The sequence below is a fragment of the Periophthalmus magnuspinnatus genome, chromosome 1, assembly GCF_009829125.3.
Source record: "Periophthalmus magnuspinnatus isolate fPerMag1 chromosome 1, fPerMag1.2.pri, whole genome shotgun sequence".
Lineage (NCBI taxonomy): Eukaryota > Metazoa > Chordata > Actinopteri > Gobiiformes > Gobiidae > Periophthalmus > Periophthalmus magnuspinnatus.
In genome coordinates, this window is record NC_047126.1 from 3,588,748 (window position 1) to 3,602,418 (window position 13,671).

The 13,671-nt window shown below is 41.4% G+C and overlaps 3 protein-coding genes across 3 annotated transcripts; 2 read left to right on the top strand and 1 right to left on the bottom strand.

Moving 5' to 3' along the window:
• The first annotated feature begins 236 nt into the window (after positions 1–236).
• On the top strand, positions 237–4,736 carry LOC129456654 (myosin phosphatase Rho-interacting protein-like). The gene is made up of 11 exons (XM_055225251.1): positions 237–309; positions 623–691; positions 768–857; positions 1,001–1,095; positions 2,702–3,266; positions 3,337–3,571; positions 3,738–3,837; positions 3,899–4,058; positions 4,135–4,245; positions 4,413–4,499; positions 4,572–4,736. The coding sequence occupies exons 4-11, from the start codon at positions 1,031–1,033 to the stop codon at positions 4,713–4,715; spliced, it is 1,467 nt and encodes a 488-aa protein (XP_055081226.1). The 5' UTR covers positions 237–309; positions 623–691; positions 768–857; positions 1,001–1,030; the 3' UTR covers positions 4,716–4,736.
• Positions 4,737–4,781: 45 nt separating this feature from the next.
• On the bottom strand, positions 4,782–8,045 carry smdt1b (single-pass membrane protein with aspartate-rich tail 1b). The gene is made up of 3 exons (XM_033970287.2): positions 7,869–8,045; positions 6,070–6,223; positions 4,782–5,020 (listed from the first exon to the last, which is right to left on the bottom strand). The coding sequence occupies exons 1-2, from the start codon at positions 8,028–8,030 to the stop codon at positions 6,086–6,088; spliced, it is 300 nt and encodes a 99-aa protein (XP_033826178.1). The 5' UTR covers positions 8,031–8,045; the 3' UTR covers positions 4,782–5,020; positions 6,070–6,085.
• Positions 8,046–9,213: 1,168 nt separating this feature from the next.
• zgc:158803 (LUC7 domain-containing protein) lies at positions 9,214–13,536 on the top strand. The gene is made up of 10 exons (XM_033972402.2): positions 9,214–9,778; positions 10,352–10,446; positions 10,542–10,640; positions 10,750–10,860; positions 10,948–11,091; positions 11,171–11,347; positions 11,430–11,581; positions 11,657–11,686; positions 12,248–12,397; positions 12,762–13,536. Exons 1-10 carry the CDS (start codon positions 9,718–9,720, stop codon positions 12,973–12,975), a joined length of 1,233 nt encoding a protein of 410 aa, XP_033828293.1. The 5' UTR covers positions 9,214–9,717; the 3' UTR covers positions 12,976–13,536.
• Positions 13,537–13,671: the final 135 nt, after the last annotated feature.

Sequence of the window (13,671 nt, forward strand, 5' to 3'; positions counted from 1 at the left end):
TTCACTTTTCCCTGGATAATGTTGCGCTGGTGAGTGTCGTCCGTTTGACCTTCTCTGATGTGATCCTCTTCTCTTCTTCTCATCACTTCCTTCATTTGCTCTGCGCCACTTTTTAATATTTAATGCTTCCTCTTTCTAGACTAGACAGACGCGATGGTGATGATTCGTTTCCGTTTTGGTCTCCGCTTTGTGCTGAACAGCTAAACCACAACAGGAAAACATGAAAAAACCCTTTATGTTTTTCATTTTCTCCTTTCAGATCGTTTTTATCTAAAGGGGTGGATATCTGTTCTTGACGAGCACGGAAAGGTAAGCTCACCTGCACAAAAAATGCATTCATATTAACACATTTATCTATTATAAGCTCAATATGCGATGAGATGACAACATTTTGTACATAAGTGCTTGAAATACTGTAAATCCATCTAACTGATTTGAATTTTGGGGTAAAATCACACTTTTTTCTTATTTCATTCTTTGTTTCTTTATTCTTTGTTAGGAACCGTGTGCAAATTCATTAATCTTACAAAAGAAAAGATGATTTGTACTACATTTAGCCACTTTCATGTTCAGTCCTTGGGCAAAAACAGACATTAAAAACACTAATTTCTTCTGTTTGTAGTGGAGGAAACACTGGTTTGTCTTAGGGAAATCTTCAGTGAGATACTACAGAGACTCTGAAGCTGAGGAGGTAACACTTTTTTTTTTAAATTATTAGCAAATTCTACTGTTCCACAACAAGTTTATTGACGTTTGATTGAACGCAGTCTGATGATCCAGAGGGAGAGATCGACTTGAGGTCCTGCTTGGATGTGTCAGACTGCGACGTGGAGAAAAACTATGGCTTCCAGTTGCAAGTATGTATGTTTCTGTGCCGTTGTTTTACACACGAGGCGGACGGACACTCAAACACTACTTCTGTTTCCACATCAATTATATGTGTGGCTGCTTCCTGTTTAACAGTGTGAATATCTTGGCTCTGTCTTTTGATCTCGTCCAGACAAAGAGAGCAGTGTTCACTCTCTCTGCCATGACCTCTAGGATACGACGGAACTGGGTTAAGTTACTAAAGCAGGCCATCCAGAACAAATCACAGTGAGTATGATTTCATATTCAGCCAATAGCGTGTGTTTAATTGAAGCACTGAACATTAGAACATCATAGAGATAGACAGATATCGGCTATCGCTTTAACTATTCTCCACCAGAGGGCGATATTTAGTTTCTGCGCATCAACTGCCTAAAAACATGTAGAAAACTTAATTTAAACACTTCAGTCCAAAGACGATACTGCACAAAATATGACTACAGAGCTCTTATCCAGTTGTGAGTGAGTTTGTAATAAATAAAAATGAGATACTTTGGGAAAGATCATCTAAATCAGCTCAACATCTTGGCCCAACGGTATCGGCCATGAAAAAAGACATATCAGTCGATCTCAGGGCCGGTCCCAGCTTTCAGGGGGTCCTAAGCTGAATTTGTCTCTGTGGCCCCCGACAGCGGATGTGCTATTAGTGAATCACATTTGACACATTCTGACTCTGCTCTCATCACTTTGTCCAGTTGTATTTGTGTTTATCTGAACAACATCAGACTGAAAACATCCAGAATGACACAATGACCACAATCACAAGAACAGAACATAAACATATAAAGGAGTGGGGGCAAGATTTTTTTAATTCTATACATTTTATCTTCGTTTCTGGTGGATTTTAATGTGTTCCAGTTGGCGACAGTGTTCTTACATTTACATTATGTCGGGTCCTTGCTCCGGTGTAAACACAGAGCTGCCCTCACCTCTGCCCGACTCAAAAACAAACGCAGCAGCAGCAGATATTTTACTGCTATAGATATAAAACAAATGTTATTGTTTTAGAGGGATATTTAGTCTGCTGCAAACACACAAGCTCTGTGTCCAAAAAATCTTGATATATTTTATTATTTTCAGTATAAATGTATGAGCTCTTGGGGGCCCTCTGCTGGTCTTGGGGCCCTAAGCAGCTGCTCATTCTGCTTATAGTCTGCACCGGCCCTGCTCAAAGGACATGCAGGTGATGCAAAATAAGCACTGAGCAAATCTGAGCCTGTTTGTGTGAGTATTTGTCCAGAATTAGACGGATTATCATCAGGGAGGCAGGATCCAGCTTTTTCTGTTCCGATACTTTGGCGTTAAGTATCTGCCGTTCTCCGATATAAACCGATGCTTGGGAAGAAACTGAAAACAAAATGTATTTACTTTAAACACTAGAACATCTGGTAAAAAAAAAAAAACGGTTGAAATGAGCTTTGTAGCTGTAACTTTAACTGTAATGTGTTTTGGGGGCTGGACTGGGAACGCCTTGGGGTCCCACCAGAGGAGCTGGAGGACATGTCTGGGGTGAGGGAAGTCTGGGAGTCCCTATTTAGACTGCTGCCCCCGTGACCCAGCCCCAGATAAGCAGAAGAAAATGACACCAGTTTATAAACCAAAATGGGATATCGACTGAACCGATATCATGGAATCAATATCCAATGCGTCAAAACTTTCAGTATCGGCCCGGATATCGAAATCCCCTGAACCTATATTATTATTACCAGCGCATTCCTGAGCTTGAAGAGTCGCTGTCGGCGTGGCTGGGTGGTCCTTTTGTAGTGAACTCACTCGATCACATTTCTTCTGATGTGTAACTCTATCCTTCTCTCATTTCCTCATTTCGAATCAGCCAATCAGAGTCCGGCAGCGAGAAAGAGAACCCCCTCTCGCAGCGACGGTCGTCATGCCAACCCTCCGCTCAGTTCGCGGGGAAGGAGTCCAGACGTGAACCTGCTGCCGTGCACTCCCACCAGGAGCTGTCCCAAAGAGAAGAGGGCGAGGGCTGGGATCGGGAACAAGCCAAACGATTGGAGGAGAGGAACAGGTGGTTTGAGGAGGGACTTTCCTTTAATGAAATGTGCAGCAGGTGGGACTCCATGGAGCTGAAAAAGGGGAGTGTACCTATACCTGTAATTGACACCATTGACACAGAGGTCAACAGGAAATGGTCAGAATTTGAAAGGCTATCATTTCGGGACATGACTGCACAGTCTCTTATTGGAAATGGGACCTCGAACTCACAGCAATCACCCGACTGTCCCAGTGACCCCCGGACTCTTCAGTTTACCCATGAAGAGCGTGTTGAAACTTTCTCTGCTGCAGAAACAACAAATAACTACATTTCAAACACCTTTTCGGTGACAAACGGGGCTCAAAACAGTCAGACGAGCACAACAGACGCCCTGCAAAAGGAGGTAACACTTTAAATTCACTTCTAATTCACATTTACCGTTCAAATACTGATGATTTGTGTTTCTCTTGAAGGCCATCTCTCTTCGAAAGCAGGTGGAAAGTGTTAAAAAGGAGCATGTGACTTTGGGAGTAGAAGTAGACAGTCCTTGTGGCCCCGGAGCCCCTTGTAGAGCCAAACTGGAAGCCATGTTAACGGCTCATCAGAGGGAATTACAAGAGCTGCAAGAGAGACATGACGAGGAAATCAGAGAGCTGAAGGAGCAGAGGGACAGAATGCTTCAAGAAGAAAGTCACGCAGCTGCTAAAGGTGTGGGGTTTATCCACTGGGTCAGAATGTTAATGACACCGATAAAGGCGGAAAACACAGAACACACACTTTAACACCATGAACACGCCTTTTTATATAGAGACTCAAACATGATTTTTTACATGAAATGGCTTTGATTTATCTGTATCCAATAAAATCTTTTCAGCTATGGAGAAATTAAAAGCAACACACTTAGAAGAAATGGAGCGAGAGCTGAAAAAGGCCCAGGGCTCAGGAACAGCAGCTCTGGAGTCAATGCAGAAAGTGTAAGGCACATTATGCACAGTATGTTATAGTTCGTTCATAATATTGTTGTTTGTGTATTAGGTCACAAGTCTATGCATTACACAGCGAGTTGGATGCACTCTCTGGGGACTATTCCCAAAAGTGCCTGGAGCTGAACCACTCTGAGATCAATGGCAAAAGCAGAGAGACTGAACTGAGGCGCAAAGAGAGGGAGCTCGAGCAACTGAGGAGAGAGAATCAGGTTTAATCTTTTACTTTACACTTCACTGGCAGTAAAAAAGAGCATTAAAAGAGAAGTAACACAGGTCTTATTATAGGAGTTAAAAGCCAGACTGGCCGAAGAGATCAGCCGGATGCGTTGTTTCATTACAGGCCAGAATTCAGAGAAGTCAGACGGCAGCAGTGGTGAAAAATGTCCACAAATAGAGGTAATAATTCATGTTCGTTTGCCTAAATTCAGCAACTCATAAAGCTGAAATAATTCTCCTTTTTTGCCATCTAATTTTGAAGGACTGTTGCGCATTCTGTGCTGTAAGACTGCCCCCTAGTGTTCCAATAATCAAAAGACATCTGTGTTCAAACTTGTTTTTTTCAGATTGCTCTAAAAGCTAAAGAAAATGAAGTGCTGTGTCTCCGAAAAGAGATCAGCTGCCTGCAAAGTGAAGTCCAATCTCTTACAAAGGTGCCAATGTTTTCTGTTTATGTCACGGTGTTTTATGTGTCCCGTTAAAACTTATTCTGTGTTCATTTCTAGGAAAAAGAGGAAGCTTACGAGCGCTACAAGAGCCTCTACGCACAGCTGACTGACACACAGGGACGCAGCCAACTGGAGAAGAACTCTCTCACGACACAACTACGACTCGCAAACGCCGCACTGCAGGAGGAACAAAAAAACTAAAATGTGTTTCCCCATCACGAGAATTTACACGGGATCGAAGAATAAACACATTAATATCTTTGGAGCAACTCATTTATTGCTTTGAGTTGGCAAGAGGCAAAAACATGCAAACCACATAATCATATAAAGAGCATTTCATCGATATTCAAACACCATCTGATGAACTATAATGATATGTTGCATTGTCATTAATTTAAAGTAAGTTGCAGTAGAGCAAAGGGGCAGATGACTGGAGGTAGGGGGGGTGCAGTTTATGTCCTGTCCTGCATTGTGTAGGCTGGTTTCAGTCAATAATGCAAAAGGACCTGTGAACATAAATAAGACACAAGTCACTGTGAATCAATATCTCGCACCAGCAGTAATGTAAAAACACTTCCTCATCTGTCATCTTCTTCTGTACTCAATTCTATTCAAGTTTATTTATATAACACATTTAAAACAACTTCAAGTGCCCAAAGTGCTTCACATAAAAGTCAACAAAAAACGAATTTACAGATAACTACACCTGTCATAATAAATATTGAATCAACTTATGTTCTGAGGCTTAATATTTATCGTGGGCATTTTTTTTTTTTTTTTGCTATAATGGGGAGATTTGTTGTTTTTGTTGTAATACAAAAGGTTGAAGGCAAGGAGAAAAAATAGTAAAGTACTGTACTTGAGTAGTACTTTAGGTAACTGTATTTTACTTAAGTACATTTTACAGTGTATACTTTCTACTTTACTGCATTTGAGAGCAGTATCTGTAATTTCTACTCCACTACATTTTGAGCTGGACTGAAAAGTAAAAGTACTTTTCATATGATTTGAGGGGCTATTTTTACCATGTTCGTGGAAACATCCTGAGTAAAGTTTTCGAGTTTAAGCTTCAGCTTTGAGCAAAACAAAAATGCTCATAAGAAAAGTTAAGAAATAGATTCATATTGTTGCTGTTGATCGAAATTAATCAGTATCACTACATTTACACTTTAACAAATGAACAGCACTTGTGTGAAATACTTTTACTTTTCAGTCTTAAAGTACATTTTTAAACAGATACTTAAATACTTTAAGTAGATGTTTTCATGTAATACTTTTTCTTTTACATGACTAACTTTTTACCTATCTATTTGTACTTTTTTAAGTAACAAAATTGAGTACTTCATCCACCGCTGGTTGAAATGAAAAAGTAGTTTCTATGGCTAATTATTGCTGTACATTTAATTATCCTGTTTCATCAGTATTGTGTCACTGCCTTAAAGTAGTTTCAATATTATCATTTATCGCACTATAGCTCTGCAGCAATATATCGCGTTTCAAAATGTGTGATCGTGACAGGTCTACAGAAAACACCATACACAGACATCGCTTGTACCATCTGCTGCCCAGGTTCAGTCATCATCATCGTCATCTTCAGGGACAAAGATGTCGTGCTCTTCCAGCAGAGCAGCAAAGTTCTTGCTTATGAGCGTCCCCACGTACAGGAAAGGCACCACCACCACCGTCATCCGGATCAGGCCGAAGGGAGTCTGCAAACGAGAGGTTAGAACAGACTGACTTTTACACGCCAAATGATAAATACTCAAGGTAGTTTATTTCTGGATTGTGTCGGATTCTGTTCTGTTGCGTGAAGAGCAGGCACAGAGGCACAGGGATCATTCTGTAGATCTTTATCGTCGGTTACAGCAGTACAGTCTGGTTAAAGGCAGGATCCAGAAAAGTTCAAGGCAGAGTCTAGTGTCCAGACTCTAGTGTCCAGACTCTAGTGTCCAGACTCTAGTGTCCAGACTCTAGTGTCCAGACTCTAGACACTGGACTCTGCTCACTAGAGTCTGGACACTAGAGTCCAGTGTCCAGAGTCTAGTGTCCAGAGTCCAGTGTCCAGAGTCCAGTGTCCAGAGTCTAGTGAGCAGAGTCCAGTGTCCAGAGTCCAGTGTCCAGAATCTAGTGAGCAGAGTCCAGAGTCCAGTGTCCAGAGTCCAGAGTCCAGTGTCCAGAGTCCAGACTCTAGTGTCCAGAGTCTAGTGTCCAGACTCTAGTGAGCAGAGTCCAGAGTCCAGTGTCCAGAGTCCAGAGTCCAGTGTCCAGAGTCCAGTGTCCAGACTCTAGTGTCCAGACTCTAGTGTCCAGACTGTAGTGTCCAGACTGTAGTGTCCAGAGTCTAGTGTCCAGAGTCCAGTGTCCAGAGTCTAGTGTCCAGTGTCCGGAGTCTAGTGTCCGGAGTCTAGTGTCCGGAGTCTAGTGTCCAGAGTCTAGTGTCCAGAGTCTAGTGTCCAGAGTCCAGTGTCAAGTGAGCAGAGTCCAGAGCCTAGTGTCCAGAGCCTAGTGTCCAGAGCCCAGTGTCCAGAGTCCAGTGTCCAGAGTCCAGTGTCCAGAGTCTAGTGTCCAGAGTCCAGTGTCAAGTGGGCAGAGTCCAGAGCCTAGTGTCCAGAGCCTAGTGTCCAGAGTCCAGAGTCCAGAGTCTAGTGTCCAGAGTCTAGTAAAGCCTTGTGCAGAGTGTAACAGGGTGAGACAGCACCAGTGTTACATATCCCACCCAGAATCCCGGTTACACATTAAGAAATTTACAGCAAAGCCGACCAAGATGAGTGTTTTATAACCCTCCTAGACTGGGGCTCACATATTCCTGAGATGTGGCTTTAACCAACATGACCAGAACATAGCTGTCATCGTCTCTTCTTGTCTTAGTGTGATATATGTCCACTGCTGCATGATGGGAAACGGAACGCTTTCCACATTTGTGTATTGTCCATAATAGTCACCAAGCCCCATAAAGCTGCCACACAAAACAATGTATGCTTAGGTGTGTTCTTTTCATTGTCCTATTGAGCAATGCTGACTGGGCCTAGCCTACACACCCCATGTTTAACCCTGGGACATGTTTAACCCCGGGACAGCTTCACAGGGGACATCAGGCTTTTTATAATGAGTGTGTATTGGACTGCACACATTACAATACACTACACCAGCATATGAACCACAAACATGGATTATTATACCATATTTAAAGATCTGGTTTATCCCACTTCCTGGAACTATACTGCAACACAAAATAATTGGTAGATAAACCCACTCAGCAGCATTTTTGTGTTTCTATTGGTCAAAATCAATGTCAACTGCTCAGACCCGCCTATGTGCATCTGTCTTCAGGTTCGGGGTGAAATAAACACGCACCTTTTCCGGTTTTGGAAGAATACCTCCCGAGGATGTTGACACTACGGTTCGGCTTTGAGTTCCCCTCGATATGTTTGTGGTTTTCACGCCGTTTCGGGTCAGCGTGCCCGGGTTTTGGGTGAAAATCCTGAGCAGTGGGAGCCGCAGTATTCTCGACGCCATGTTTTCTTGTGGGCGGGGCTCTGGAGTTGTGGGCGGGGCTTATGGTCATAATGGAAATGAGCTAATTCTGCCCTAACCCTCACTTTTTAATTAAAATTTCCATTAATTTATCTTTATTTATACAGGGAGAGCCCAATGAGAACACAAAATCTTTTTTCATGAGTTAAAATACAGAAAAATACAAAAACAATAACTGCACAGGTCCATTTAAAACATTAAAAACAGGAGCAGGTGTGATTATAAATGTTTATCTCCACATTATTAAAGTGTATTAGTGGCACCAGTGTATCTATTCGTGCATGTGCTTCAAATCTGTTCCATTTTTACCAAACAAAATAACCAAAAGCTGTTTTTTCCCCCATTTCAGTTCTAGTGCGGTCAGTTTTTATTCGTAGACAATCATGAGATCTTCAAGTTCCCATATCAAAGTTCAACAAACAACTGAGTTATTCAGGCGGTCTATGAAACAGTCCTCTATAAATACATTTTATACAGTGTTGCTCTCTTCTAACAGCAGATGCTTTGGTGAAGAAATAAAAGTCAACTCTGCAAGAAGACTTGATGGGAAGATTTAGACAAAGTGAGACTAATGAAATGTTGATGGGCTATTGGAAAATGGGAACATTTCAATTTGTTTTTCATTTTATTAATTGAATTTCATTTATTTATTTATTTATTCTGAGCACATATATCAAGTACACTTAATGCTCATTTCACTTTTTTTTTTCTTATTTAAGCTCAAAAAGGAGTGGGAAGAAGAAAACTTATTAAACCCCACCCCTATCTTCCATTAGAAGATAAATTAAATGCTTTGTTTAAGCTTCTTATTCTTAACATTAAACAAACGGTCATTGCAACGCATAGCATGTTGGCTATTTTTATTATTTTGCGCATGGAAGGATGGTTCAGCTGACAAGAAATTTAATGTTTCCTTCGCACTCATCATGCCCCTGGATCTATATAATGTGAAGCAATGTACAACTGACAACCCCAGTATTGTGAACTTAACGTTTTATATTATATTTTATGTGTACTATTAATTTATTTTTCTGCATTCCTGACTTTTTTAAACCTTTACTATTATGAATAAATTTTAATAAATAAATAAATAAATAAATAAATATGAAGCACTGCAGCAGGCACGGTCTGTGACCCACGTGACCTCCGTGAACCACGTGACCTCTGTGAACCTCGGCGCTGTTATGGGCACGCGCTCTCAGCTCGGTGTCGCGCGCGCGCACCACTGGGGAAGTAGAAGGCGGAAGAGAGGACGCTGATTGAACTTTATGCTAACATGCTACAAATAACTTATCTTATTCACGACTGACCTCACTTTTTGTAACCTCATGCGCTTTGACGTTGGGCGAATGGTCTCAGAACTGCGAGCTGAGAACAGTTTTAAACAGACTTGACTTGATTAGCAAAGGCTAAACAGCAGCGCAACCGCCACAAGTGACATTTAGCTCAGTTAGCTCCTGCTCTGAGTTAGCTCCTGCTCTGAGTTAGCTCTACAAGGTTCTGCAAAACACCACCACGTTCAATGTGACATATAGCACCGCAGACGGCCTTGGTGTTTGTTTTTATCGCCGAAGTGAAGCACGGCGGCGGTGTAAAGCTGCCCGTAGAGCCGCGGACACACTGTGGATGTGCAGAGCGCTGAGCTCAGTCACGGCGCTAACGCGGAAACATGTCGGCCCACGCTCAGATGAGAGCCATGCTGGACCAGCTCATGGGGACGGGCAGAGACGGTACGTAACGAGCCCAGGCCATGGTCTGGGGTCTCTGTGCTGGCCTTGTACTAAACTAGAGTCTGTTTTGTAGCACGTTAGCTAACATACTTACGTGTGTATGTGTAACATGTGAGGGCTGCACGATGTTGGGAAAAATCTAACTGCGATTCGATTTCCATATGTTTAAAAAGTAGGATTCTGTTGCAGAGGACATTATTTGATCTAAATAATTGTAGCTTTTGCATTTCATCATTGCATAAATTTACAGTGCAATTTCAAATCGATAACGATTAACTGTATCTGTGATACCTGTTGTCAGATGGTCGAGTTACGTGTGTCACGTGAGTCGGTGTTGCTTTGGTGTAACATAATATGTGAACGACACAATATGTTACAAACACGACCAACAGTTTACCTGCCACATAACAGCCCAAGGATATCAATGTTCTCATTAGTGACTCTGGCGTGTTTCTTCAACTGTTTTTTGGATGATGTGTAGCTTTTATTCAGGTCTAATGTATTTGACTTGACAGTTGATTTCTTTTCTTTTCTTCCATTAATACTTAATGTATAATGCTCTTGTTTTTAAAGGAGACACAATGCGACAGAGAATAAAATTCACAGATGATCGAGTCTGCAAAAGCCACCTGTTAGACTCATGTCCCCATGACATCCTGTCTGGAACCGTGAGTTTTATTTTCATTTATTCAGCTCATTGCTCTTTGCCTGTAATGAGGTCATGTTCTTTGCCTGTAATGAGGTAATTCTACTTTTTCCTCAGAGAATGGACCTGGGAGAGTGCATGAAAGTCCATGATCTGGCTCTGAGAGCAGATTATGAAATTGCTGCTAAAAAAGAGGAATACTTTTTTGAGCTGGATGTAAGTTCATTTTATTTCCATCATCATAAGTTCCATATCTATGGGTTTCTATTTTTGCCCATATTGCATTCAACAGCACTGACTTGTATTATTTGTTTTGTGTCTCCAGGCTGCTGAGCACCTCCAGTCTTTCATTAATGACTGTGATCGAAGAACTGAGATGGCCAAAAAAAGGCTAGCTGAGACACAAGATGAAATCAGTGCTGAAGTAGCTGCAAAGGTGATGAGATTACTTTTCCATTGTATTTTTATGTGCTTTGCTTTACCAATCTGCAGTGTACACAAACCGTTTTCTTTTTCCACTTAGGCTGAACGTGTCCATGAGCTGAATGAAGAGATTGGAAAGCTCTTGGCCCGAGCGGAACAGTTGGGTGGAGAGGGGAACGTAGACGAGGCCCAACAGCTGTTGGAAAAAGTGGAGAAAACTCGAATTTTAAAAAAAGAGGCTGAGGTTTCTGATTGACTTATCCATTTTACAATTTGAGGCATTTTTGGTCTGACAACTAATAGTTTAATCTTTTCCTTTGCAGGATGTGTACAGAAACTCAATGCCCGCCTCAAGCTTTCAACAACAAAAACTAAGAGTCTGTGAAGTGTGTTCTGCCTATTTGGGCCTTCATGACAACGATCGACGCTTGGCTGACCACTTTGGTGGCAAACTGCATTTGGGTTTTATTGAAATACGCGAGAAGCTGGAAAAGCTGAGGGTAAAACAGATATTAGACTTAAAGTTGAGCAGCGATTTTAAAATATTCTTCAACCTTTTCTTGTGCAATGTTTTGTTGATAGAAAGCTGTTACAGAAAAGCAAGAAAGAATGAGAGTAAAAAGACGTGAGGATAGAGAAAAGGAAGAAAGAGAACGACAGTGGGAGATGGAGCGTGAGCGTGAATGGGAACGAGAAAAAGAGCGAGAACGAGAGAGAGAAAGGGAGCGAAGGAGGTACAAAGATCTTCACACGCAAATATTTACACACATTGTGTACCAAGCAACAAGCTAACACTGGCATCATCTCAGGTCCAGATCTAGAAGTGGAGACCGGTACAAGTGAGTTGGACTTTGGTTAAATGTTTAGCAGCTTTGAGTAATGTGATGTGTAACTTTGATTCAGCACAGACTTGTGTCTCGAGCAAATCCACTGAGTAAATTAAACGTTTAAATGAACGACTAATGGGATTGGCAGAGCTCCACATTCGACTTTTGACTGCTCGCTCACTCCACTTTGTTGCATCATTATGTTTTTCACACTTGACACACCTCGCCTGGTATCAGTGTGGTGTGTGAGTGTTGGTGGTCGTCAAAGAGGCTGATGACACAGATTAGCCGCCTCAACTTGCCCATGAATTTACTCTAGGGCAGCTGTGACTAGAGAAGTAGCTTACCACCACAGAGTATGGAGTGAATGAATATTACAACGTAAAATTATTGTGTTTGCAGCCAAGACTTTTCGGCTCTCATCCAAAATGTCTTAATTGCAAAAAGTGTCCACCGTTGAAACCTTCTGTGTTTTTATATAATTCCAGTTCATCATTATTTAAGTGTTTGATTCTGTAACATTCTTCCATCACTTGAATCAGAGCTAAGTTGTCACATCTTTTATGTAAATAGAGATGGAAGCAGTTCGTCCTCCCATCATTCCCGACGTCACCGCTCTTCCCGTTCGAGGGAAAAAGGCGGAGATCGGGACAGAGAGCGGAGACATCGACACAAGGATCGGCATCGCTCACATTCACACTCTCATAAACACAAGAAAAAGAGGTAACGAGGCAAAACAGCAATGTTTGTAAACAATGTGAACCGTGTTAACCTAAAATATACATATGTGTGGCTCTCATCAATGTAAAGTTACTGAATTTGAATAGAAGTGTATTTCTTGTTCTTATTATTCATTATTATTATATTCAGAGAGGACTGTCAATGCCTCTTGCTAAACACATAAATCTCGCATTACTTCTCTGAAATATGTTTAGAAATATTTATTACAAACCAGTCAGTAAGTGTAATATTTCACTGCCTTTTTACAATAAAAATAAACCGTTTTATGCTAGTCCAGCTCACCTTACTGTTGTTGCTATATTTACCTGCCAAGCCCTCCCCTGGTTATACTGTGACTGTTTGACAGATCTTCAAGAGACCGCTCCTCTCATACAAGAGAAAGAGAGCGCTCCGTGTCCCAGGAGAAGTGGAAAGAGGGAGCAGCAGAGTATGGAGAGTGGAACAGCGCGGAGAGGACGTCTTCTCCGCACACGAGCCGCACACAGGATAGAGAACGATCTGCGTCCAATGAGCCGGACAGGCGATCGAGTTCAGAGGAGCGAGAATCTGGAGAAATATGAACATGTTTCTTCTAAGTTTTTCCATTTTGAGTTTTATTTGTTTAGTAAAACAAGGGGCATGAAGGGAGACTCTATGTTGCAAATGCGTTCTACATATGTATGTTACAAGCTTGACATTGTTAAACTGCATAAACTTTGCAAAATGAAAATGAAATCAGCCTAAACTTGAAATTATCCAGTTGTAAGAGGTCCAGAATCACTCATACCATTTATGGCATCTTTTATTTTACTGATTGACATCGGCATCTTTCAGTGTTTTTAAAATTCACTCAGTTACAAATGTGGTAATGTAAAACTCAATATGGATGGTGAGTATTTAAGCATATTCTTTGTATTTTATATTTGCCTTGTCCTATTAATATTTCCTTCACATTTTTTTCTTTAAGGCATGAGTCATTATGCGCAAAGAGCTTGTGTTGGTTATTAAAAGTCCCTAAATCTGTCACATCTATGCATATATCAGCAAAATGTGTGCTGCATTCTGATCTGTTGAATACAGCGCTTTACTGTGTTTGTCAATGTACTGGAGAAACCTGTCATCAAGTAAAACTTCTGCCTCTACTGAGTGTCAAACGTGGTTTTTAAATGTTTTTGTACGACTGTCATTTACGCAGTGTTTCTAAACGTCCACTAGAGGGCAGCAAACAAACGTCCATGCGTCGTGACGTCATACGCACGTTTAGAAAAGAGGCGCGA

Bases quoted from the DNA above. Each gene is read 5' to 3' on its own strand.
- LOC129456654 (XM_055225251.1), top strand. From the start codon at position 1,031: ATGACCTCTAGGATACGACGGAACTGGGTTAAGTTACTAAAGCAGGCC. The intron at 1,096-2,701 runs GTGAGTATGATT...ATTTCGAATCAG, and splicing joins GCCATCCAGAACAAATCACA to CCAATCAGAGTCCGGCAGCG. The intron at 4,500-4,571 runs GTGCCAATGTTT...GTTCATTTCTAG, and splicing joins AAGTCCAATCTCTTACAAAG to GAAAAAGAGGAAGCTTACGA.
- smdt1b (XM_033970287.2), bottom strand. From the start codon at position 8,030: ATGGCGTCGAGAATACTGCGGCTCCCACTGCTCAGGATTTTCACCCAA. The intron at 6,224-7,868 runs GTGCGTGTTTAT...TCTCGTTTGCAG, and splicing joins TTCTTCCAAAACCGGAAAAG to ACTCCCTTCGGCCTGATCCG.
- zgc:158803 (XM_033972402.2), top strand. From the start codon at position 9,718: ATGTCGGCCCACGCTCAGATGAGAGCCATGCTGGACCAGCTCATGGGG. The intron at 10,641-10,749 runs GTAAGTTCATTT...TTGTGTCTCCAG, and splicing joins AATACTTTTTTGAGCTGGAT to GCTGCTGAGCACCTCCAGTC. The intron at 11,348-11,429 runs GTAAAACAGATA...TTTTGTTGATAG, and splicing joins AGAAGCTGGAAAAGCTGAGG to AAAGCTGTTACAGAAAAGCA.